This window comes from Perissodus microlepis, chromosome 5 (assembly GCF_051167445.1).
Source record: "Perissodus microlepis isolate ML-2025 ecotype Zambia chromosome 5, ASM5116744v1, whole genome shotgun sequence".
Classification (NCBI taxonomy): Eukaryota; Metazoa; Chordata; class Actinopteri; order Cichliformes; family Cichlidae; genus Perissodus; species Perissodus microlepis.
Window position 1 is genome coordinate 10420451 of NC_140465.1, and position 27660 is coordinate 10448110.

Genomic DNA, 27660 nt, shown 5'->3' on the forward strand with positions numbered 1-27660 from the left:
CAAAGTGCACCTCATTAACTGCAGTATGAGTCACTGTAAGATGCATCACTCATCACTCAAGGAGATGCATGTACTTTAAAAAGGGCTAATATTTTAATAGCAGCATGTATATGCAGATGCTTTGTTGAACAAACTCTGAAATTTCATTCAGTTTACATTTTCCAGCTCCTGCAGGCTGCTGTGTTATAGGATTCTGCAACTGAACACAATATTATCACACAATATTTTTGTTCAGTCGCATGAATGAGAGCTGAGATTCTGCACTTTAAGCACTTATTCATCATGAAATTGAAACTTGAATATGTTTTGGTACACTGCGAAAAATTGTGCCAGCTTCCAGAAATATGTGAACTTAACTGTCTTTTCTGGTCACGCTGCTTCTTTCTGTGCTGGATTTTCACTGCGGCTGGGGCTGAGGCAGCACCTCCATACACAGCAGACTAAAAATACTGAAACTGCATGAAATATCAACGCTTAGTTTAAGAATATGTTAGGTTATTTCTTTTGCTGTTGTGATATTTATCTGAACATATTTAATCTGCACCACTTTTTGTGTATGCATGTGGTGTGTTTGCCTGTAGATTTCATTCTTGGGGATTGCGTTTATTCTAACAAGGCCCTAGGCTCTGAATAACTCACATTAACCTTCTGATTTTAGTCAGACTTGCTCTAAATACCTCCCCTCCCTCTGCCCTCTCTGCTGTTGATGCCTCGTGAGCTTTGATAGGGTCACGGGTTAAAACATCATCTCCTTTCCTCTAGCTCCTTTGTGCCATGCACCTCTATAATGTCCTCAGAATGAGCAACATTAAAGGACAACTGTTTTAGCTTCTTTGTCCACACTGTAAGTAAATAAGAGTAGGATTGTGCTAATGCTTGCTGTTTCAAAGAGAAAGCCACCCAAATTCTGAAAATCCCAAAGCGTTTGCGCTTAAAATGCGGCGTCTTCTCACAGATGCTGTCGCTTCATAAACCGTTCCTGAATACACTATCTGTTTAGATGTCCTGTCTCTTCTCAGCGCCCCTGCTCGTCATGTTTCAGGTAGTTGCTGCTTTGTATGGCGAGACATGCCGGCAGCAGTACAGCGAGAGATTATTGTCACAGTAATTGGCTTTTCCAGGCCTGATTTGATACGAGCCTCTTGTCTGATCCACACACTTCTTTATTATCAAGCGTAATGGAAAGACGATGAGGCTCCCATAAAACGCTTGGCTCGTCATATCTCCAGAGAAATCGCCTCTCGTGTTTTGTCTCCATGCTCCGGGTCAGGATAGATGGCCTTATATCTGTGTGAAGACTGAAAACCCGTAGAGGCGCACACACTAGCACACACTAGCATTAGGCGTACTGGATCTGCACACATGAGAAGAAAAATGGTCTTTTTCTATACTTCCTGTATTAATTTTAAGGTAAAGTTACATTAAAGGATATTGACATGGATAATAGTTTTTGATACCAATACCTAAACAATTCTGCTATAGGTCTGATTCTTTATCACACATTTGCTGAGTTTGACTCATATGGGACTTTAATGTCATTGTTTTGCTTTGTGCAGCTGTCAAATAACACAAAGTTTCTAGGAATATTATTTTAAAGGATAATTTAAACTCTGTTCTGGATTTCCATCCCTGTTTAGAAGCGCTGGTTGATGCATAAGAGCGAGAGCATCAGGCCTAAACAAAAGCGTACATCACCCTCACCAATGAAATTAAACAAGTGCATGTGAGTTAGATCAATAACTGGGTAACCACCAAATGATGATAATGACTGTCAGGCCAATACTGATGCTATTAGTATTTGCTCAGCAGGTGATGCTGTTTTTTTGTTTTGCTTTTGACTTTATTACTCCCTCTTCTATAACTAAAATACTTCATTATTATTGTTGTTGTTGTTGTTGTTTAAAAACAGACTGGTACTCTGCTATCTGGATTTCACAGTGCTGTATGTGAAGTCACTCACAGTTTCATTTCGCTCCATTCTTGTGGCCGGCCCGCCTATCAAAACTCCGATCAGATAAACTCTGACAGATTTCATTTTCTTCAGAGGACATTACACTTCTACATGTTTACACAGCAAATTGTTGTGTGCGGTTTTATTAATGTTTAAAATCTCATATATTAAACCCTTAATCGCTATTTTGCTAGTACGCACTGCGGCACATTTCCCTTATCCAGATTTTATTGTCCCTGCGTTCCCCATAAGTGACAGCTGGTTGGAAGAATTTGCTATCAGATTGCATGATCCAGTTCAATTCCTGGTACTCTGTCCAAGCTGACATGACTGTCTGCTGCTGTGGCAGTCTGCCTTGTTCACCAAGCAGCAGAGGCAGTGTTGAACACGGCTCTCCTCCATTATTATCTCAGTCACTATCTGCTACTGCCAGAGGAAGATACAGATGGACAAGAGATTTTCACAGGGAAAATGGAAAAGTACTGTGAAGGCATGGGAAAAAAATGTTTTTATTTCTTTGAGATTGTTTGAAATAATTTCATTTCTGTAGTTTGTGTTCGGGGCTCAACTTTACCATTACCACCTGGTGAAGTCTACTGGCAGCTAGGGTTTCATTTCTTATACGATGTCACATTCACACATTTTTAAGTGCTGATTCTACATTTTTATAGAATTTCCTCCGTGACTTTGCTGATTCACTCACTGGGTTTTAAAGTTCCTCAAGCTGAGCATGTTTGCCATTGCTGTCATAGTGGATGCAAGGAGCAAGGGTTGCAACGGACTGAGACCCAGGCCACTGCATGCTCATACGGCAGGGAGTAGGCCTGCACTCAGAGCTCACTTTGTAATTTAAATGTAGTGGCAGGAGTTTACAATATATCATGTATATTGTTTATATTGATATACCAGCATAGTTGGATGATGAATTACAAAAAGAGTTTCTTTATTTACACATCCAAGACATTGATGAGGAGAACCAACTGCTTGCTTACTGCGTAATAATGATCTAAAGCAATCAATCAATCAATCAATCAAGGCTTTATTCGCCACATGCAGGTTGCCCTGCAGTTAAATAGGACCCCCACCCGACCTTACACACACAACACAGACATCACATGGGGATACAGGTCGGAGATCTGTAGCGTTACAGAAAAAAACACTGAAATATACACTACAATGGGAAAGTACAAGAGGAAAAAAAGAGACCTCTACTCATGCTGAGCTCCTGGGAAACAAAAAAACTCCTCTGCACAAAAAAGCACAAATGTCCACAGCACAACATTATGGAACACGTGACAAGCCACAGGGTCGGGTGGGGGGTGAGGAGTAATCCGACGCAAACACAGCAGCCATCCTGCCCAGCGCTACCATTCCAGCGCGGGCTCAGACCCGCCGTGTTCCCAGGAGGGAACAAGCATCGAAGGCGTTTGGAAAGGGAGGGGGGATGAGTGTGTGCATATCAGTGTATATGTATGTGTGTGCGTGTCCAGAGTTCAGCTGAGACAGTGTCCTTCGCCCTGCTAGGCTAAGTAAACAGTCTTCCAGCCAACCCAGGTGGCCTTGCATGGAATGGGAGGGAACAGTCAAAACACAGTCGTTATCAGGGTGTTTTTGTTCGGTTCCAGACTTTCGACCGCAGTTGGCGCCGAAAGGGTATCCGCATGAAGTGATGGTGCTTTTTACTTTAGTGCGAACAGCTCATACGAATTTCAAAGCTGTTTTAACAGCCCAACACTGGTCTCTCAATCTCCCGTTGGAGAGCCGCAAGCTTCTCCATGATGTTATCAAACTTGCGCTCTGTGATGTTGTCATTCTTGTGCTCAAAGAGCCGATTCTGAGAACTCACGGCCGCAGTGAGCCTCCCCAAGATGTGATCCAATTTGCGCTCAGAGATGTTATTCCGAGCGAGCCCCTCCAAGATGTAATCCAGTCTGCACTCAATGAGCCCATTTTGAGAAACTCACGCCTTGTCCCATCGTTTCAATCCCAGCGGGCAGCCTTGTGGGGGTTTGAACAGCCGGTTCCACTTTCTTAATTCTTCGATAAGTCAGGGCCAAGCCAGCTCCGATCAGCAAGAACCCTGTTACCATGGTTCCGAATAGGTAGATATCTTCAGCACTCAGGCTTACCCGAGCCCAAACTTCTCGTTGAGAAAGGGGTGTCAATTGCATTTAGGGACCAGTTGATCAAATCCATAATTCCTCTTTTAGGTTTTAGAGAACAGACTGTGAGAGAATGTTCCAGGGAAAAGTAATACAAAAAACACGAGACTAGACAAGGACATAAGAGGCTAAGCAGGGAAGATAAGGGAGAGGAGAGGAGAAAAGTGCGACCGCCTTCGTCAAGAGCAAGAGCAAAAGCATACCACAAAAGCAATCAGAGAGCTGCTCAAGGCAACAAAAAAAGTGATGTTCTTCATGACAAAGTCAGTCACTTGATCTCAACCCAACAGATCAAATATTTCAGTTACTACAGAGGAAACTAAAGCCAGAGTGACCCACAAATAAGCAGCACCTGAAAGTGGCTGCAGTAACAGACTGGAAGAGCATCTCACTGGAGTAAAAATGGGATTTGGTGATGTTCATGGGCTCTAGACTACAGGTGCTCATTAATAGAATAGAATAGAATAGAATAGAATAGAATAGAATAGAATAATCCTTTAATTGTCCCACAAGGGGAAAATTGGTTGTAACAGCAGCAAGAAAAACACATACACAAACAAACAGGACACAGAACAGAAACATACAGTTTTTTACATTTACATCATGAACAGTAGTTACCAAAAACAGAGTACTGTACAGTAATTAAAATAAAATAAAATGACTGCAAATGATTTGTTGTTACAAACATACCTCATATTTAAAACGGTTAGTCTGTCCAAATACTTTTGAGCCTCTGAAAATGGCACACTACACCACACTGATTGTATTCATAAACTGTTAATGCAGTGTGTTAGTTAAACCCCTTGAATCAGTCTATATTTCAGTCACATCTTGACTGTTTGAAATCCTCTGTGCTGGTGTGCAGAGAGAAAACTACAAAAATTGCGTCATTGTACAAATACTAATGGACCTTGTACTGTGTATTTTTGGTTAGCATTAAACGAGAGGGTACAAAGCACTAACATACCTGGTTTTAAATGAATTGAATCAAATGCCATTGAAAAATATAATTATCTGAATCCCAAAGGGATGCACTCGCTATTGATCCACTGATATTTTTTTTTTCATTAGGCTTTTGTTGTGTGCTTGTTTCCTTACCTACAACAGATTGTCATTTTAACAGCCGTATGACTCTCATTCTTTGTTTATTTATTGTAGCAAGCATAGTGAGGAGTACTGGGAGAAAATGAGTAAAAGCGAGTCGGCGTGAAAAGAGCAACCAAATGGAAAGTGAGAAAGCGCAAAGGATGAGAAGAAAAGGAGGGAATGTGTATGTAGTGTGTAGAGGGTGGTAAAATGGGTGGAGGAGTGGGGCTGGGAGAGGAGTTCTAGCAGTGATTACATTGTCCATCAGGCCACAGGACGGCCTGCATCAGCCCGCAGGATTGATGTTTGACAGAATAATTAGAAAACTGTCGCAGCCTGTAATCACTGGAGCTCATCTTCCCGAAGAAGACTTCCATTCACTTTGTGCCACACATACACACACACACATACAGGCTAGTGGGAACCATCTGTGGTTGACTGGTATATGGGACAGTGGGTTGATAGAGTGGTAAGATGGGAGTGTTCCTGTTTATTCTTAAGAAAGTGAAAGACTATCTGCAGCGGTGGGGACAGGAGGTGAGCGTGGCGCCTCACGCACTGGTTGGCTGACGGCAGGAGTGGGGAATGCGCTGGTGATTTTAATAGTGCTGGTGGTAGGATTTATGGAGTGGCAAAAAATGAATTAAATGGAGTTTTACTAGAGTGGGTGGCAGAACGAAAGAGATGTGGGACCAAGAAAAAAAAACCTCACTTTGACTATTTCATTCATGGGTGGATGACTGGTTGTGTGAAGCGCTTTGGGGTCCTTAGGAACTAGTAAAGCGCTATACAAATACAGGCCATTTACCATTACTAGTGTGTTTGCTATAGGAGTGACTAGATCTGCAATGCTAGTCAAAGTGGACACAGCGTATTTGCAGTAGCCCATAGTGAATGGTAGGACATGAGTAACCCATCATTACTAAGCTGTGACACAGCAGTGAACATGCTTAAGAGTAGTGGATGGTAACTAAAATCTAATCACACCTTAACTGTGTTTCCTTAAAGGTACAGGTTTACTTTTGCTTATCTGGCATTTGTTCATAACACCAACAGTTAATCCTTACCGAGTATTATAAGCTATAATGAATAAGGCTTATATTTAAATAAACACACCAGTGTGAGATGGAGTAATTGCAGTGAACTAGACTGAGTCAGTGGAAAGTGTGTTGAACAAAGCACTCTCATCACAAGAACAATTTAGGCAGGTGCTCTGGAACTTTCAGTCCTTGCATGATTTTTTTTTCCTTTAAGCCTAAAAGATACATAACAACAGATATTGTAATCTAGTTATTAGATTGTAATAGATTATCTTGAAAGTTTGATATTGCTATTCAAACTCCCAGTTTCAATGCCTGTTGATGGCTTGTCTAGCATCTCCATCAACTAATGCAACTAGAACATCATTTATCAGCAGTATAATATTAAGGCTTTCCTTTATTCAGCTTCATTTTGAGTCTGTGACAGCCCTGTTTTGTGATTATTGCACATCAACTAGCGTTAGCACCTCCAGGTAAGAGGTCACAACATTAAACATGTCATTCTTACACTGCTTTTAAACAGGCTTGTGGAGTCTTTCCCAGCTTTGAGTGAGGGGACAGGATACAATCAGGATAAGTTGGCATATACCACAGAGTTAAAACACAACTACCCCAATATCAAATAGTACAACAACCTCTGTTTCATTATTAGGCCAACACTGCAGGAGGGAAGACAGAATATCAGGTCAGCAAGATAGCCCAAAACATTCAAATGAAAGAACTAGATGTTGGTCTTGAAATGATAGACGAGCGGCACGGTTTCCATATTTAAACAGACAAGTTTATGTAGGATGAACTGGACAGAAGGATGAAAGCAAAGCAACCTACAAGTGGAGCACTTTGCAGAAAGAGTATTGAGATCAACTTTCAACTGTTTTTTTGTTTTGTTTTGTCTTGTTTGTTTGTTTGCCACAAGTATAATTAATTATGAGATTTACAGAGATTTTCAGTAGATGCAGCCATGTCATTGATTTGAAAATTCTGCGTTTCCTCGTTCTTGACTTATTGCATTCACAAACTTGGGTGTCCACACCGCCCCGCTATATACCAAACTCAAAAGATTAAGAGGTGTTTTTTGTTTTTAGTTTTTTCATAAAAAATTACAGCACACAAATAACAAAAATGGCAACACTATTTTGATGTTATCTAATGAAATGCCAAAAACAAAACAAAAATAAATAAATAAATGGATAACTGGTAGTGAGTCTTTTGTGTGCACACAGTCTGTGTCAACACACAGGGGAACACTGAGACTTCAGAACATTTTCACTGTGTTTGTCTCATTCAGCCACATATTTGTTTCAAATAACTTTCAGATTTTTCACATAACAAGCAGCACGGATTTTGTCCCTCATCATTTCAGCTGCAAGCACTTTATAAGGTGAACATTGAAACTGAATAGAAATCAGACCTAGCTTCATTCTTCAGATCATTCTCCTTCTGCTGGTCTAACAGCACAGGTCACAGCTAGTCTTCTCCAGCATCATTGCTCTAGTTTAGTGTTTCCCAACCACTGTGCCATGTCACACACAGGTGTGCCGTGAGAAATGATCAGGTGTGCAGTGGAAGATTATCTGGTTCCACCTGATTAGTACTCTAAGCGATCGGGGCGAGTAACGGGCAGAACAATTGTATTCTCTTCCAGTAGAGGGCAGTACAACTACCTGCTCTAATAAGGCATTTAAACACACACAGGCATAACAATACTGCGTGTATAAATATGAATATATGAAGTTGATGACTGTGAAAATAAAATAGATCTTTGTAATCAATTTCTTGTTTGCTCCCAAACCTGCGACACATTAGCTTGCACTTGAAGTTCAAAGGTCACATTATATGGCCTTCCTGTTATTCACAAGGCCCCCAGACAAGACTTTCATCGATCTGAAATCTACTCTGCATCTTCCTTTTCTCCCCAGGCTTTTATTGGTTTCTCTGATCCCTTTAATACCTGAGCAAACCATTAATGGCTAATTGATATGCTGCACCGTTCTCCTGAACTCCATCAAAGTATGCATGGCAAAATGTCAGCCATAAAGCCATTGGTTGCCCCCACCCCCTCCCCCCTCCCTTTCTCTAAGACACACGAGAAATCCTTTGCATTTGCATATGTGAACAGGCCACATCTCTATTTGATGAGACTTCAGGACATGGGAAATTTTTATGTAAGAGTTCTCAGTGCAGGAGAATAAAAGGCATGAGCTGGGGTTGCTAACATGCCCAATCAGTGTGTGTATCTGTGTCTGGCTTCCTGTAAATTAAACCCTGATTGTGCCCATCTGTTTCGACCAGGTTTGGATGTTCCTGGCAATTTAGCACCCACTTTCCCAGACCTTGTTGCATCCACAGGGGTTGGGAAGGAGAGAAAGCTGGAATAGAGAGCAAATTGGGTCTATTCTATCAATTTCTGAATTACTCATTTAGCTGGGGCTGAGTGCCGTAGAGAAATCGTCATCTCCATTCATTAGCTGCTGTGATTTGGTCATTGACAAGAATGATAAATGAATAAGTGGGTTTGTTGGAAGGAGTTCTGTACTGTATGCAGAGGCTTGCTTTTCATTAAGCTTTTCTCTCGATTTTGGCATTTATAATAGGACATATGAACTTTTGACGTCAGTGCAACTACTATACTGTTCTCTCTAAGTATGTTCTAGGGATCTAATATGCCATCCTTTTGGTGCATGTAGCGGATTTCATATAGTAAATTCTCACTCTACACCATATTCACCTGCCCCTTGCTTAATTGGCTGCCCTTTCATTCTCTCACAGCTTAGGTACGGTTTGTGCTTATGTATTCTTAGAAAACTTGTGCTGCGTTGGTGTAGTACTTGTAAGATGCGTTAAGGTGAAAATTGTAGTTGCAGTGCCACTTAATTGTGAGGGGGAGGAATGTGAAGTCCTGAATGAACACTAGAGAAGTTCTGTAAAAATCTTTTTCCCTTCCCTGTCAGCTTGTTTAAGAGCAGTTATTCCACTTTAAAAAAAAGAATTTGTTTCTGTATTTTCTAACTATGCAGAGTCTTGGAAATTATTACAGCAAACCAAGCTTACAGTCTTTTAACCTGAAGATTCTTCTGTGTTTGGTCTCATTTACAATCACTCTTCTCTCCTGTGCTCAGTGTGTGTGCGTGTGTGTAAGCGCCACCCAGCTACACAGCAGAGCAGTTAACTACAGGAGTCCCTAATAACAGAAGCAACTTATAACCAAAATATGAGAGCCCCTCCAAAGTAGTTTTACACTCCATAGATGTTCCTCGGGTCCACCACAATATATCCTCAATATGTAAAATGTAATGGTATAGCACCACTAGGGGATGTCGTCCTATTATTGTAGTAGTTGGAGAATCTCCTAGTGTGAGTGCAGCGGCAGCCATCACAGCTGACCATGCTGCTCTCCGTTCATCTGTTTAGAGAGACCGCACCATTGTAACGGGCTGGCGCCGGCGACTGCCTGACCACGGCACATGTATGTACGAACAGTGTAGAGCCGTGGAGATGTGGCTTGTATGGTCTTGTTCTGTTAACGCTAAATAAAGGCCTTTGTTCTGTTTAACTGACTGTCCTCCGAGTTGTCCGGCTAACTTCCACACCAGGATTACCTGTTGAGCATTTTTGAGCATTAGTGTTAACTATTTGTTTACACCAATGTTTACTTAGAAGTCATCTGCTCTGTTACTTTCTTGTTAAGTTGTTTATAGTGGAATGCACTTCACTGAAAGCGAGCAGTCAGGCCTGCTCTGTCGGACACGTAAATGGTGGGGAGGTGACTAAAAATGAGAGTTTGGGCGATGATTTGCCTTGCAAAGCACACCCATCTGCCCTCTCGATGGCTCATTGGCTCCCAAGATCAGGTGCTATCTGAACTGGAATCATTTGGATAATTGACCTTCTGTGTGCATACATTAGAATAAATTAATTCTGATTGGCCGTGCAGCATTAGGAACAAAGCGGGAAATGTTGGCTCTTTTATATTCAACTGCTGGTTTGTTGTACCCAGTCTCTTAGGTGATTATGTATGCCATTCCCCCAAACTATTATGCATTTCTTCAGTTTAATAAAATAATTCTTGCTCTGAGCAGAGTAGAGCACAACAGACACACACCAGTACTCAACTTTTTAAAGCTTCAGCCTGACTTTGCAAAAAAGTATCCATCCTACCATATGTCTATGCACTTATGCAAATTTCTATACATATTTCACGAGTAAAGGTCAGTGATGTATACCAATCTATGTGTCTGGCAAAGAATAAGAATAATATTCCTGCTTTCATCATTTGCTTTCTTGTCTTCCAAGTTGTTGTTTAGGTTTGTTTTTTTTAAATCTCCAAATGACCTTGCTATTCCAGTGAAAGTGGTTACACTGTGTGTGTGTGCATCAGGCCCGTGTAGCTTTGTATGTGTCGTTGCTGCGTGATGGACAGCCATTAACCCTTGTTCAAGGGGTTGAGGAATATTTATGTCTGCCTGTCAGCAGTAGCACGACACCCTCCGGGGATGAATAATATGCCTGCCCTACACTGGCTCCAATTGTTGAGTCTAATTCACACCAAAATGGTTTGTGTGTGCATGTTGATGCGCCTGCTGATAGGTTTACAGTGTGTACGTGTGCATGTGTCAGTTCGGGGGCTCTCTGATACCCTGAGGTGAACAGCAGGAGATGAGTTCTACATCCCTCACTGACATCTGACAAACCTCCCGCTCACCACAGAGGTCGGTCTCTCCTCGCCTTGCGTCATGCATGGCATCTCTGTTGCCTCGTAACTGTTCTTTCCTTTTTCTCTTCCCGTGTAACCTTCAGTGTGCACAAATATATAAAAGGATTTTAATCCTGATTATGTCAACATTAGGATTGGAATGAAAAGGTTGTTCAAGGTCCTGAAACCTATAGCCTGGAAGAGTTTGCAATTTGTATGGTAACTGTATAGAAAGTGGAACATGGTCTTAGGACCTTCATAACTTATTATCAAATCCCTTCATTTTACTGTTATTAAATCTCGTGTCTACCATCGTTTCCAAATTCATGTTTTTTTTCTCCCCCTGAGTGTGACATATTTTCATAGATGGCTCTAAAAAGTCTCCCAAACATTGCTGTTAAAAATGCCTTCTGGATTGCTTTCACTCACCGCAGTAAGCTTTAGGGCCTGTAGTGAATGACTTTTGCTGCCAATGGGGTCATTTCTACTCTCAGCCTACATGCAGTGCTGCTCCAGCCTCTGCTGCTGTGAGGTTGTCAAGGTCTAAGAAGAAGAGAAATTTTGTGGAATGAAATAAATACTTATACAGCTGACCCAGAATCAGTCGATACTCTGACACCAATCAATGCAAAAAATTACTATCAGATGAGATACTCGTTTGTAGCAGTATCAGTACTAACGACACCATTTTTGCCTCCTCCAGCTGACCCACAACTTCACACAACACCTGCAGACTTGCAGGCACACAGCCCCTCCTCTGACATTCATAACACTAAATAACACTTTACTGGTCTCTGAGAATAACTTAAAGCTTTCGTTTAAACAAGATTGAAGTATTGAATAATTATCATAAATGTTAACTTGGCCAGGTTAACATTTGTGATACCCACTCAATAGGTGCTAACTATTACCCAATAACCACAAACCCAGCCTGCGGTCTCAAAATGCCAAGACCTCCAGATCTCAACATCAGTCAACTTAAAAATAGTGCTGTTACTGATGCTTTTGTTTGTATTGTTCCAACTTTTTAAATGATTGTTTTGCCTCTGAGGAATCAAAAGTAATATTGAGTCGTCATTATCAAGCTTGAAATTTTAGTATCATGACGACCCTAGCATGACCTTAGTGCCCCTCGGATCAGATTTGTCTGTTCGCTGTGATGATTTGAGTACTCGTCCCTTTAATGTAACATTGGCCCACCATATGAATTTGTTGAAACGCATTCAGAAACTAAGTATGCATTTCTAGTCTAATCAAGCTCCTCTAGCCCAAAATGTGTTCCAGATAAAGTCACGTCTAAACGCGTGAACATTTTAAAACTGTGCTTATGTTTAATGTCCGTTCACATTTTAAGGTTCTTCAAAATGCTATCCTGGCTTTTTACAAAAAAATGTGCTTCTTTACAAGGTCTGCTGTGGTGGTTTTTGCACCGGAGATTCATAAGTGAGACTTTCATCCTTCTCGGTTGTTTAAAAGGATTAACTGGCAGCGTAAAAGAATGTGGAGTAACATGCTTATTGCTCAACTCCTGCTTCATTAGAACTATCCAGTGCTTTCACAGTATCTTAACCTGTCCTTCATAGCTTTCAACAACAAAGTTTTTCCCCCTCCGCACCTCTAAGCCAGCAACATCAGCTCCCTGCTCCTATCTGCATGACAAAGAGGAAGTATATTTTGTAAAGCTGACCTTCAGAGGCACCTTCTGGGTTTTCATGTACTTGAAGTTCATTTAAAGACAAATACACATAAACTCTGTGACACTATTCATAAAATGTGTACATTATCAAAGTTATAGGTGTTGTTGTGGGAGCAGTTATTCATAATTTTCCCCACTCTATTATACCCATGTACTCAAATAAAATGCTAGAGTTGACTCTGTAACACAGCAGCGTGGATAAGATTAAATACTTTACCAAATACAACTTCACAAACATATTCTGTTTGGCCTAAGGCACTGAAATGTTTGGTCTTATACTCAAACTGTGTCAAGATGAAAGCTTATTTTTGTGTATGTGAATCATAATAATGTAAATGACAGCTGAATGAGTTGACAGTGTGTTGTTGGGATGTATTTCATAGAAAATACAGGGGTTTTTCTTTATAACTTTTTGTGTCTGATAAGTTGTGAGAGTCTCTCTTAAATTTGAAATTTGATTTCCATGAATACTAGACATTCATTCTGCTTGTAAATCTGGGGGGAGGTGAAAGGGTCATATAATCATTCTGATGGTTTAGTAGCTAAGAATAAGAATAAAGCTTCAGTTACACAGTGACATCTTTTTTAAAGCTTCTTAAATGTTGGTACAGGTGATAACCATCACCTAACTGCATCCAGGAAACTCTTGATCTAGCCTTTGTTTTTGCTTTTTGTCTTTAGAATCAGAATGTATTGGTCAAGTTTGTGTACATGTGCAAGGAATTAGGCTTGAATTTTTCTTTGGTCTCAGTGGAAACAGAATAGACAAACAGACAATTGCAACATGACACGAACAACAGCTACATGTGTAGCATATTTATATTTAAATATTCAGTCGTGTAAAGTGCAAAAATATTGAAATAAATTATGGAATAATATCTCTTCTTATTGAAGTGATGTTTCCTGGAGCTCGGTGGACACTTGGCCTTTGGTCACTATTACTTATTAACTGACTGTCTCTTAGACCAGCGGTCCCCAACCCCGGGCCTCGGACCGGTACCGGTCCGTGAGTCGTTTGGTACCGGGCCGCGAGACTTGAGGCTCAGGTGTGAAATGTATGGTTTTCAGGGTTTTTATCGGTTTTCAGCGTTATTTTGTTATCGTTTTTATCGTTAACTCGGTTTTCCTGGGTCTTTACACGTGTGTTATGAATAAATCTTCTTTTTTTTCGGTACCGGTACTCGTTTTATTTTGTTGTATTTACCCGCGACACCTTAAAGGCCGGTCCGTGAAAATATTGTCGGGCATAAACCGGTCCGTGGCGCAAAAAAGGTTGGGGACCGCTGTCTTAGACAAAAAAGGACATGGACATAAGTAGTATATCCAGAAGTACTTGGATTGTACACAGTTGCACTAGTAGTTTTACAGTATTCCTTGTTCCTTGTACAGCCATTTATTAAAACATGTGCAAGCTTACATATAAATACATTATGTAAGGCAGAAGCAAGTTAATATATCAGCAATTGTACAAGTGGAAGCTTTCCAGATAGTATTGCATGGTTGCTGAAAAATTGACGGTGTATTTCTGTATTCATAAATCCATCGATTTTGACAGGATCACCAACACCACTGGCTGAAATGCAGCCATGAACCAGTGTTTGCAGCTAACTCCCTCACACTCACTGTTGTACCTCTCATACCTCAGCCTTTTCTTAATGGCTTCTTTACAGTCACCGTTCAACTCAGACCTTTTCTGATGAGGCTTCATTGAAAAGTAGACGGATCAACTGAATGGCCAGATGCATCTCTCAGGTCTAATAGCTAGCATGTTATTGGTACAAAATTGCTATTTTATACCTGTTATTTTTGCTGTCTGTCATAGATTCATCTAAAAAAAAAAAAAAGGGAACAAATTACGTGTTCTTGCAACAGGCTTTTAGTAACAAAGTGTCCAAAGATACAATTTCAGATTGGTTCTTTGCTAAATCGTCTGGTATGTGTAGACAAAACACCGGTTCCCTTGATTTAGATTCATTTTTTATGCTTGAATGGTTCACAGATTGGTGAAAAACAAAAAACATCCCTCTGAAAATGGTCAAGTACAATATGCAAAGAAAGAATTTGGAGACCTCCATAAAGCTTTGAGAACTTTTAAAAAGTGTAAGACTGTCTGGTTCCTTGGAAGGAAAATATAAAGAAATTAGGGGCCGCTCAAGAGCTTTGCGCAGTACTGTACGTTGATCCAGTCATTTAACCCCAAGAAATGAGATGGTTAATAGTAAGATCTGCTGTGGTGTTCACATTGGTCGGCCTACAGTTAAATGTGTTTGATTCTTATATTTAACAACAGAGAGAGATAAGAGAGAAAGAATCACATCCTGAATGACAGAGTAGAAAAAGTGGTAAAGACGTGTCACCAGGGATCCCCAAAAGTCCCACAAGAAGAGAAACTTGTCACAAAATGTTAGCAAATCACAAAATGAGTTTCATGAAAAAATGCTTTACTTGTTTTTTCTACTTTGCTGAGGAAAAATCTAAGAAAATCCTTAATTGTGGGGCGGTGGAGCCCCTCTAAAATAATCCTCTCAGTCACGACACATTGCACAGTTTTTGTGTTTGCTTGGCATATTAGACAGTTTTGGTTAATTAGCATTATTTGTGCCTCTCACACCTGTCGAACATGTTTAAACTAATCTTAATGGGAATGCCTGGCAGTGATTGGATCAGAAGGCAAATGATTACAATCATTAAACTCCACATGCTGTATGATTTTTATCTCCCGACTGTCGACACCAACTGGCCTACACTGGAACAGATTTGATCCCACTTGGTCCAATCAGTCATTACATCCAAATCATAGCTATTAGTGGCCCAGAAATTGTAATGTATATTCACCTCCTACTCTTTTTTTCTTTATTCAGCCAGAGATTTTTGTGTACATACTCATTGCATTACTTTGACAAAACCACAGAGTGCAATGACTGATTCCAAAGCAGTGCAAAAGTTTGTGAGAATAAGATCAGAAGAGCAATGAGAAACAAGATATGTTAAAGGCCGTTTTCAGGATCCATTCTGTGGTCACACAGGTTACGCCAGACCTCAGTTTGGTTTTTTCCTCATTTCCCTCTCCCTTTCTGTACCTACCCATACCTTCACACAAACTGATTTTGGCTGGAAGCAAAGCCATCTTTTCCTTGATTGGTTTCTATTCTTTCGCCTGCAGGAAAAAAAAAGGAATCCCAGGGGGCTCTAGGTTGGAGGTGGCTGAGTGCTCATAAAAGACTCTTGGCCAGGACATATGTGAGAAGACTCAAAGATGTGGATGAATCCGTGCAAGACATTTCGATGCATACTCGAGTTAAGGCTCTGAAATAGTGCTCCGTCGCGTTGCTCTCAGGATGATTTGTTTTCAGAAAAGAGAATTGATGCCAATAATAAAAACTATGACTATCTGTTAAACTGCTGTTCAGTAGATGGTTAAAGTTGGGTTAAATACAGTCACTCTGAAAGCATGTAATCATTGCACAGCTTTTAAAGTGGCACAGAAACAGGAACATAAAGGAGTATGTGTTGTTAGTAAACTTAGTTTAGTGATTACATCCTTATGTCCTCCAGATGTAACCCCATCCATCAGACAGGTATCCAGCTGCCTGTTGCAGTAGGTTTTTACCATCAGCTGAAACTTCAGATGCCACTGTCTGTCAAAAGGTGTCTCTGCCAGTGACATGGCCAATCTTTGACATAATGCTCAGTCTGTCTCTCTGCAGTCCCAAGAAGGGGCTGTCATGCTTCAGCAGGCCGGATAATTATTTCCCTCTTATCCCTCCTTGCCAGGGCCAATCCTAGCCTTCAATAGAAGTCAGGGCCTGCACCACTTCCCATCAGTTCTTTCTGTCTCTTTTCTTCTCCATCTCCCGTCTTCCATCTGTTTCACTTCACCTCACTCTCTGACTTTAAGACCTTCTTTTTTCCTCAGTCTGTCTTTATGTCATTCTCTCTTTCCTGTTCTGTATCGTCTCTAAGAATAGATTTGCATCGTAAAATAGATACTCCGTTTGACAGAATCAGTGGTCATAATAGCAAATGTTCCATAAAATTGCCGTGTGGGGTGTTTGATTCTGTGAAGTGGTCATTTAATGCAAAGCTTGTAGAAGAGTTGGGTTTCCCAGAGATGACAGTATTACATGATGGAGCTCCTTGATTTTTAAAAATGCTGAATTTAATTCAGTAGGTGCTGTCAGGAGTTTGGATGCTCATTGCTCCTCTTGGTGTTGTTCACTGGACCACTCACTGAATGAATGAAACACTCTGATAGCATCAAGAGGGAAATACATAGCAGTATTCGGATGTATTGAATGAATTAATTCCTAGTTTTTGGACCTTTTTATCAGCATTTTGGAACCCAGCTGCTGAACCTGGACCTTTCAGATGTTTTTCTTTAAACGTCAAAATAAAGTAAATGACCCTGCTGCCATTCGTGAGATTAGGCTCTAATATGGAATTTATAAGCAATTTACCCATCTCAGTATCTCAAACAAGGCTAAAAAGAAGGAAAAGAAAGCATGCTAGAATACTGTGAACAGGCTCAAGTCACTCCTCATTTCTTTATATTTTGCATCCAAGTAGCCGGTCTTTCTTTCCATTTTTAAAGTGCTCTTCTGCAGTACTTTTAAAGTTTTTCTCAACTCAACTTGCTGATACAGTATGGCTCAATCAATGCCAATTGCAAGCATATTTGGGGGAGAGCAAAGTAATCCAGATGCATAAAGAGATTATGGTTGAAATGAAGACCTTGGCATCAGACATAAAATTTCACTGCAGGTGCGAAAACTACAACAACCTGCCATCAGTGATGCGACTTGTATCATATTCAGATGACATAAACCCCACCAGCAGAGTCTGATGATGTTTTGATGATGTGGAGTCTCCCCCCCCCAACAAGTTATACACATGGCCAGAGTTAAATTATCTTGGCAGATCCAAATTTTTTTACAAAGAAGTTGCTTGGGTTTACGGTCAGTGAGGAAAACCTCCTCCAGGCTCCAGGAACCAAGTTTTCTTTTTTATAGGCATGGTGAAAACACATTCTTTGAAATGGATGATGACTTTGTTGATTGTGCTGATGGTGAAGGTCTTTTGAGTACAATGGTTGTGAGTACAGTGCAGACAAGTGAAGGCTGTTCATTAACGAAATGTGTAAATGTGTCTTACTGCATAATGGCAAATACTTTGCATCTATGCCAAATGGTCTTTCTGTTAAAATTGAAAAAACAAGCAAAAGAAAATGTGCAGATCATGTTGGAGAAGCTGAAATCCAGTGAGCACAAATGGACCATATGTGAAAAAATTAATTCACATTTTGTGACAAAATTAGAATTTAATATTTTATTTGGTATTTTTTAGCTCTGCCTCACTGAGTAAGGTACTTTTTTTTTTCTTTTTTGTTTTTTAGTTTTTTGAAACTAGATCTAGTTTTCAGCTCTCTTTGAGTTGTTCTTTTACAAAGTTTAAGCTATTTGAGTGTAGAAACTAAACATATACCAAGAAATCCAAAACAATTCAGTGCCCATCTAAGACAATTTAATGCTTTCCACTTCAAACACGGGCAGAAACAGAATAATCGTTTCTCGCCAACTGCTCCTCCTTTCATTCCAAGATGTTTTACTAGAGCCAGCAGACCTATCTTGATTTGGAAGCCGTGCATGTTAACCTGTGGCCCCAGGACCAAGAACTGGGCCCCCAGTGGATCGAAAACAAATAAACAAGACCTGCCAGAGCAGGCGGTGACAGTACAGGCTGTCTTCAGTAGATAAGACAGAACAATAGCCCTTAATAGGCCACAGAGAGACACACACCCATCTCCATCCCTGCCTTTTTTTATACTCCTATCTTGCTTCCTGCTAACAAAGGGAACAAGATTCTTTCCCTCTTCTATCCTGCTGAGAGATTAGCGGTGCTTAACAGCAGTATGGGCATAAAAATGTGTATTTGAGTGATAATTCAGCAACGCACGCACAACTCATGACAAGGAGCCTCGCAGAATGAGAAGGAATACAATGCCTTTATTCCCTTCTGGGCTAAAATTTGGAGGAGAAAAGTACATCATGTTTGTTTGCTACTTAACAGTGTATGGAAATGAGCACCAAGACATCCCCAACATGGAATGGTGCTTTCTAAAGTTGTCCTCATTTTTCAGTCAGTACAGATGAATGTTTCAGTATATACTGATCCAGATCTGTGCCCATAATAATTACACACAGTGGGGTTTTTCCCAGACATGTATTAAACATATGTTTCATAAAAAACTCAGACAATTCACCATGCTCATGTGGTTACAGCTTTCTTGTCCTAAATGCAGTTAGTGGGGTGTATAATAGCAGGCAGAAAAGCCTGTTTCTCCTGTGAAGGCCCCCCTTTTTTTGACTTTGACGCAAAAAAAACCTTGGCAGAGTATCTGAATGCCGGCAGCAATGATCCTATTTTCTAAAATTTGAATCATTTCAGCAGCACCCAGGTAGAAGGCAACAGCTCATGCTGCAACTCTGCCTGAAAGAACACACAAAGATCCTCTAAAAGAGTGAGCTGGCACATTATACCTGATGCCTTTATGCTGAGCTCTGATGAAAGAAATCCACCCCGCTGCCAACTTTGCTCACCTGAAATGAATGCCTTTAAGGAAAGAGACTGTAGCGTTTTACCGTCTGTTGCAGAAGTACAGAAATGTGATGTTGAAGGTTTGAGGTGGATTGAGGGGCACAGCGCTATTTCACACCTTGAAATCTGGATTTCTGAGATGCTGAAAGGATACGTGGTGCAGGGGAGTTAGTCGTTTAATTGTACAGGACATCAAACAAATGGGCTTGGCACTAAATTTGGCTCCCATTGTTTTTGTTTCCCCCTGTTGTTGCATTTTAACCCCACAGCTCACTAACCTGCGGAGAAGCAAAGTAATTCATACCTAATGTGCCGTTTTCATTCCACCACAAAGGAACAGTACACTTGACCTCACCATATTATACATTTGGGAACCAAGTGACTCATTCCAGGGCAGAATATCTTTAGAAAAATGAATAGTTAGAACTGCCGTCGCTGCCTTGTTCCCTCCTGCCGCACGGTTCTGTATTTAACGTATATCTGCGATCTCTGCTTGGAACATATAGCAGCTGAAGAACATTTATATCAAATGTCTGCTTATTTGTCTCTTTGTACGAGGTGCTCCTTTGGGATGTACACATTGTCATAAAACGAAATGGGAGAAGAAGGGAAAAAAATAAAACGAACTTTCAGCAAAGTGCAACTTATTCCTCGCCACATCCATATTTCTATAAACTGCATTTACTTTTGTGGCCAGCAACATAAATCATGCCTTATATATCATTAATATACATGGGTGTCAATAGGAGATGCATGAATGGAAGAAATATGGTTCATCCCCACAGAGACAGAGTTGAAAAATGGGCTGTGGATGGGGTGAGAATAGAGGCTTCTCTAGTGAAGCTCCAAAAGGCGTCTAAATCTCTGCTGCCCCCAAGTGGGACTCCATATAATGGAGGGTGTGTGTGTTTGCGACACTAAACAACTGTGATACAATATGTGCAGCTTGAGCCACCAGAAATAAAGAAACGCACTGTTATCGTAAATCGGTGCCCCATTTTGCTGTTGCTCAGTGTCAGCTGTGTAACGCGAGGAGCACTCCAACAAAACTGTCACATTAAATACGATACATTGTTAACGCACTGCACTGTGCATGCGAAGTCATGGCCGATGATACGAGCATTGTTTGCTCACTGGTAATACAAACAACTCCAATGATTATCTTCCCTCAGCGGGTCATTTTTTCTCTCCACATTTGATCTTTCTTTAAAGCTCTGTTTATGCGCTGCATTTTATTTATTTATTTTTCATCTATTGTACGTTGCTGGCGGTCAGGATAAAAATTGGGTGCGTGCATCGACTCGAGCATTATATCTGTCTGCTGATTATGTTTTATCTGTGGATAATATCCAGTTGTTGTTGTTGCCTGTTGTTTGCCACACCTGCACGGGGTAATGTAAAAACACACACTTTCATACTTGTGCCCTAAGGCAGGATGTAGTGTATATGGCAAAAAAGAGGAAAAAATATAGACAAGCATGGACTTGGTGAACTCTGCATCACATCAGCTGCCAGTGAGTCTTTGTCTTTAATGGTAACGAGTGAGTAAATGTTATTGCTAATATATTGCATATGTTTCCTTTAAAATGTATGTAAATTTACCCGTATTTCACCTCCACATTGACCTATATGTGGTCCTTCCCCTGTAGACCCATTATTGCAAACACACAGGTCATACAATGTGTGGTGGAGCAGATTCATGATTGTGCAGTGATGTCAGTCGTAAACATAGACAGTAATGAACAGCAGGGATAATTCAAAGCTTCTCCTTTAGATGTTTTACAATATGTAGAATTTTTTTAACATTATATTGACTTTTGAAACTATTCATGGTGCAAAGTGAACATAAAATAAATAAAAAGACAGAAAAATGCGGAAATAAAACGCCCTCCTCTCCTTCCTTTTCCGTTTCAATTTCACATGAGAAAAATATGGATACGTATATGTAATGACATATAATAGCTTTCCTTTTTACAGAATTTTTTTTCTTTCAAAGCCGTGCCTTAAAGCAGAAAGCGCAGCCTTTGTTGCAGCAGTCTTTTCTTTTTTAGCATTTGGAGGTTATTTTGCAGCATTTTGCAGATATGGGTAACATAAAAGAATTGTAAGATTAATTTACAATAATGAAATTAGACTCATAGAAGTAAAAGAGAAAACAAAATGATTATAAAAGTGAAAATGTGCTTTCCATTTTTGAGCAGTTTGTAATTCTGGGAAAGGATGAGCAAGTGTGCTTGTAAATATTATCTTAATAAAATGCATTTAGTTTGTTACTGTTTAAATGATGGGAATATTATAACAGGGAGAGATGAAGTACTAGAAGTACCTAAAGCTGCTGAGTGGCACAGTTATCATTGTTTAGAGTGTATCGTCAGCTTTCCCGTAGACTGGGATTGTGACTTCATTGGAGTCAAAAACTGCAGCACACATAATTCAAACTGCCTCTACCCCATCCATAATTTTCCATAAAGCTCCTCATCATACAGCATTACTCTCTAATCAGGAGTCCGTGTTTCATTTGATCACCTTTGCATTTTATTGAAACATCAAACCGTTATTTTCAAGTTTGAGACGATCGATTCCCAGCCTCTTCCTCTTGTTTGTTTGTTTTTGCATTTCAGGGCGAATTCCCTGTGCGATGCACTTAATCAGCACAAAATGGCTCTCGGTGTTAATCGAGCCTCTTTCTCGGTGTCTTTGCGTGGTAAATGAGTTTTTATAGTCCTGCCTATGTTTGTGTTTGTTCGGGAGCGCTCTCCTGGTCTTGTGTCATTCTCCGCTGTTCGTACGGAGATGCTCATTTGGATAGCATATAGAGGACAATGCCATGGCGACACTCTGATTGATAGCTATCCAAGTCCTTGATCTTCTCTCCCTGTAAACATCATTACCACACACTGACAACATACACATGCACAACAGTCACGCACACACAAGCACACAAACACACCCAGAAGCTGCTCATCCAAATTGCTGCTAACAGATTAGCAGTGATTATAAACAAACATGGAGGATTAATCCTGTGTGCTCTCAGTCTACTTTTCCACTGAGCTAGCTAGGGTAATTACCAAGTGCTAGATTGTCAGTGTGTAATCACACACACATGCAAACACACACACATACAAGCTGCAATGCTTCTCTATTTGGTGATATCACTTTTGTGCTTGTTTTGTAAGAAAGTTGAGCGTGTCTTCATCGATATTTTAGGGCAGCTGTGCTCTGGTAAAGATGATGGGATGTTAAGTCACTTTCCAATAACCTGACAGCATCCTGACAGGTCACTGATGTGTTGTAATGCACAAACTGGACACTTTTCTATAAAGGTACAACATATATATCCATATATCATTTACATAACACTTTCCACAGAGGCTCAAACAAGATTATCCTAGTTCAGAAACACACACTGCTGTATCGTGCCCTAAACAGCCAAACAGAACAGCCTTTTGTCATGAGACACACTTTTGACACTGTCTCGCAGTCTTAGTCTGCCCGTGCTAACAGAACAGACAAAGCTGCTCCTTTGTGGAACAAAATGTGTTTTTATGCACACCTGACAAAGTGTGAACTTCACACTTCTTCCACCTTTCACTCCCAGCAGAGTGCAAAGATACACTTTGTATGTCTCTGCGTGAGTTTGCCTTTTTCACTTTGCCCTACAACTTTACAGTAAAGTCTTCACCCCAATGAAAACTTACCAGCAAGAAAAATAATCGTGATAAATTACCCCTGAGACACTGAAAGGATTGGCCATGTTGCGTACAATACTGTGTACTCCACGTAGGACATTTTTATTAATCAAAAAGCAAGACTTTACCAGTTTGTCACATCATTGTTGAGGAATTTCATCCCCTCTTCTTTGCAACATTACTTCAGTTCAGAGTGTTTGCTTATGCACAGCTCTCTTAAGGTCCCACTGCAGTTTTTCAGTCAGGTTGAGGTCTGAACTTTGAGTCAACGCACCTCCTTAATTCTTTCCTGTTTTAGTTATTCAGTTGTAGATTTGTTGCTGTGGTTGGGATCAATGATGGTTGTCAGACAGACTGTCTCATGTTTGACTCTCGAGTACTTTGGTATACAGAGGAGTTCATGGTCGACTCGAAGGCTGCAAGGTTCCCAGGCCCTGTGGCTGTGAATCAAACCCAAACCATCACCATTGTTATGACTAGGGCTGGGTATCGTCACTGATTTCTAGAATCGATTCGATTCCGATTCACAAGGTCCCGAATCGATTCGATCCACGATTCGATTCGATTTAAATCTGGGAAATTTTGCCTCAGACAGTCAGAAATATTATAATTCAGATCAGTACATTTACATATTTTTGTATCTATAAAAAGGAAGCTGACACTCGCAAGACTTTATCAAAGGTGTGAGCATCACAGCAGATGCCTTTGTGTCAAAGTAGCTGAAGATAAAACACAGAAAAACATGAAGATGATTTTCCTGGCCTGGGATTTTATAAAAATATTCTGCAGTACATCAAAAACGAAAGAAAACCATTAATCAACATATGAACATTACCTCTGAAGTTACAGCGGTTTTATTAGAGGCACAGCTAAGCGTTTTGCATTTTGCATAATTTTAAAAAGTTGAAATTTGTTCAGTAGCCTATTGAACAGCAGAGATGAGGCTTTCTTTTCGGAAGTAAGTAAAAGGGAAAAAAACAGCGGCCGACAGCGCTGTAAGAACGGTACACTTGTGCGTAACAAGCAAGCGAATAATGCAGAAAACAGATTTTTAGACGGGAAACTGTTCTTGAATTATACAGAGAAAACGAGAGAGAGAGAGAGCTGTGCATGAAGTGTGGTGGGAGCAAAACAGCAAAAGTCAGAGTGAATTCATGACGATGTTTATGTGAAGCTTAGTTTGGATCTTCTTTTGCTGCTGGTTCAGTCAATAATGTTTGGAGAGATAAAACTAACATCTTTAGAATCACCGCAAAAAGGGCGTAAACACAAAGCGCGGACCCGCCGAAACATCGGAATCAGCGAGCTGTCGGCTTTCAGCCCCGACCGTGTCCGTGCCGTCGGGTGAGAAAGGCGACATCTCACTGATTCTGATCTGCGGGTCCGCGCTTTGTGTTTACATCTTTGTGCAGAATCCGTGTACCTTCTCTCATTTACTGTTTTAGCTGTTTGGTGGTTCTTGAAATTTTGTGAGGTTTAACCTGAGATTCTGGCGTTTCGGGCAATATAAATTAATATTAAAAAAATCGATTCAGGATTTTAATGAATCGATATCACGTTATCCAAGCCAGAATCGATTTTAATCGATAAATCGATTATCAAAACCCACCCCTAGTTATGACAGTTGGTATGAGGTGTTTGTGCTTATACGCTATGTTTGGGTTTCACCAAACAATCTATCCAAAGGACATTAGTCTCTTTCAATAGTGTTTGCATGGACATTCTTACCCTGCACAAAAAAGTCCATATGCAAAATTATTTTCAGATTCATGAAATGTGCACACCAGCTTATGTGTTCTTTACACCGTGCATCTGTTAGTGAAACACAGTCATGTTAAACCAACAGGCTTAGTATTAGTAAAAGTAGTAATTGCAGCACTAGCAGTATTTTTATTCAGCTTTGAAAAAAACTTGTTTAGAGTTTCAAAGACAGCCAGACCTTCGTCATTGAAATGTGTGTATGCATAGTTCGTGCATAAACTTGTGCATACACATTGTTTCAATGAGGTTCATTGTTCCAAAATTTGTGGTTTGTGAGAAGAGGCTTTTTCTAATTGTACTGTCGTGAACTTTAACATTTAACAGCTTGTAGAGTCTGAGATGTCGCTCTTGGGTTTTGTTGCACTTTCTCTGATCGCTGCACAGCCTGATCTTGCAGTGAATTTGCTGGGACATCCACTCCTGGAAAGATTGGCTGCTGTCTTGATCGTTTTCCACTTGTGAATAATCTTTCTCGGTGTGGAATGATGGACTAAAAATTGTTCGCAAATGGCTGTATAACCCTTTATAACCCATTGATGGACAGCAACAGTGGTCTGTAAGATCACAGCTGACATCTCTTTGTCCTCAGCATTGTACACACCTTTGCTGCTCTGGACCAGCAAACTGCCAAAGCTTCTGCTTGTTCAGAGGCGCTCACACTCACTAATTATCAGTTAATCAAGTGCATTTAATTAGCAGGACCTGGCAGCTACTTACTCTCTTTATTTCTATAGAAGCAATAAGGGAATTCTTGGTTTTTCATGTACTGCTTTTGCATTTTAGCTCAGTTTTTGATAAAGAAACACTCACACGCAGTAATGTGTCATGTTTTGTTATCTGAGGTTGGAGTTACCTCATTTTAAAACCAGCTAAGGACCAGATTATTTCTATTTTGTCTTTATAAGTAAGATATTATAATTTAAATTATAATTATATATTAAATTAATATTAAATTAATTATAATTTAATGATATAATTGAATGTCTTATTTAGTACATGTCTGAATGAAGCTGCTAGGATTCCCAACAAGACATGCTCTGCTGTTTGTTTAAATGTTGTTTCTTGCTATTGCACAAAGATGGTACAGCTGAAACTTGCCTTTATCTTATTTCATTTCACTTGCTGTTTATTGTTGGGTTAATTCTTTTTTTGTCTATTGTCTTCTTTCACAGGTTGAAGCCATCCTGGTCAACATCTTTGGGGGCATTGTTAATTGTGCCATCATTGCCAATGGCATCACCAAAGCTTGCCGAGAGCTGGAGCTCAAAGTGCCGCTGGTGGTCAGGCTGGAAGGTAAAACAGCACTTGACACTCACCAACACTGGAACACATGCACAAAAGTTTTTGTTTTGCCTCTCTGACACTTTTAGTAAGTCATCGGCAGTTGGCACTTCCAGTTAAACCAAACAGACTGCATCATTTCTCTTAGGCACATCTAGCCTCCAGCGAAAGAATTTCACATTAATGAGCATTTAATGATTGGGGGTTAATACGCTATTACATGCAACTAGGTTCACAGCTGTGTCGCTCGTCACAGTTGTTCACCTTGACCTGGCGCATGAGTAACATCATCATCATGTAAACACAAGTTCTTTTTGTCTTGCTTTTACATATATGTGTCAGTAAGTTTTATTTTTCTTGAACTGTACCTAAAGTCTCCTTTGCTCAGGGTACAGCTGGTTTGAGTTTATATGGACTGAGAATATAGCTTGCAGTATCATTTTATGAATATTTTCAATTTCAAAGGTACAAAGAAACTCATTCCCCACCTAGTTTTAAACTTTGGAGCCATTGTATTATTGCTGCTGTACTCTCAGGAGCATATCCATCTTCATTGTGGCCCACTGTCCCAGAAAGAACAGCAGTGCATTTCTCATAGATGTCACATTCTGCTGCACCTGTCATTAGCAGCAGCCAGAATAACTGTAGAGACGGCACTGATTGTCTCACCTTTCACCTCTATATGCTAATAAAACCTGCTCAGCTGTGTGTGTTTGCCCGAGTGTGTGTGTGTGTGGGGAATGGCAGTGGTGACTCAGAGGCATAGGGCCAGTTGGTGGTTAGCTTAATTGTCAAGATCCTGCTGAGTGGTGTGTCCAGAGCACAGAGCAGGAGAGTGTGTGTGTGTGTGTGTTAGCGCTTAGCATTTCATGCTGTATGTCTGCACACAATCTGCTATTTGTAGGTCAGGGCGTGTAAGCTGTTTCTAGAAGCCAACTGTGTGTCGAGGTGCTGTGCAGTAGTGAGGGCTGGGTTGTTCAGAGCACAATGTAGTGTGAGAATTTTACTCTTAACTGTCATTTCCACTACTTTCCCCTAAAGTCGAATAAAAATGTCATGCAGGTATGTAAATCTACCCCATGGCTGAAAAAACTTTCGGTCTGAACCAAAAATAATATTGTTGACTGAAGTTCAAACACTCCAAGTTCAAGATGCACATTTGTCTCTTTAGAAAACACAACTACAGAACGAACTAGACTGGCAATCTGCACGGATCCTTAATTATCCACCACACATTTCTGATAGTAGCCATAATTCAACATGACTCTCAGACAGTCCAGAAAGTCACTTCTGGTGGATGCCGGATGGTCCAAACACGTCACCCTGACCGAGGCCTAATCCAAGCCTTAGTTGTGGGTCATTACATCCTGGGCTGCAGTCTTGTGGAGAGGATTGGCTCTGAATCAATCAGCTCAGCTTGCTAGGCTGTCTGCCGGGCAGTGAAAACGGCCCAGCGTTCTTCAACAGGATCAGAATGGATTAACAGGCACACTTTTAATTGGAAAGGCCCTAAAGAGCCAGGGTTGATTGCACTGGCGGAGAATTATGTGCTCCCATATGTGGGGAAGAGAGGCCATGTGGTCTAGTTCCTGATAGAGTTGTGTTAGTTGATAGAGTATGCATGAAGTGTTTGATGTGGGCTGATTGAGTTGATCTAAAACAGTCTGTAATTATCATCGCTAGCACTTAGACTCATCTGGTGAAAAC

General features: G+C 40.5%; 1 protein-coding gene across 5 annotated transcripts in view; it reads left to right on the plus strand.

Moving 5' to 3' along the window:
- The window catches only part of suclg2 (succinate-CoA ligase GDP-forming subunit beta), a 100416-nt gene that overhangs the window by 64380 nt on the left and 8376 nt on the right, over positions 1 to 27660 (plus strand). For 2 of the 5 annotated variants that reach the window (XR_014800237.1, XR_014800240.1), the window contains one exon: positions 25845 to 25934. Coding sequence is in view for 1 of the 5 variants with exons in the window: in XM_084927768.1 (XP_084783894.1) it covers positions 25845 to 25965 (121 nt within the window). In the remaining 4 variants the exon portion in view is untranslated. Of the gene's footprint in view, positions 1 to 25844; positions 25966 to 27660 lie in introns of those variants that run through there. The other 3 variants (XR_014800239.1, XR_014800241.1, XM_084927768.1) reach the window with 3 other exon arrangements.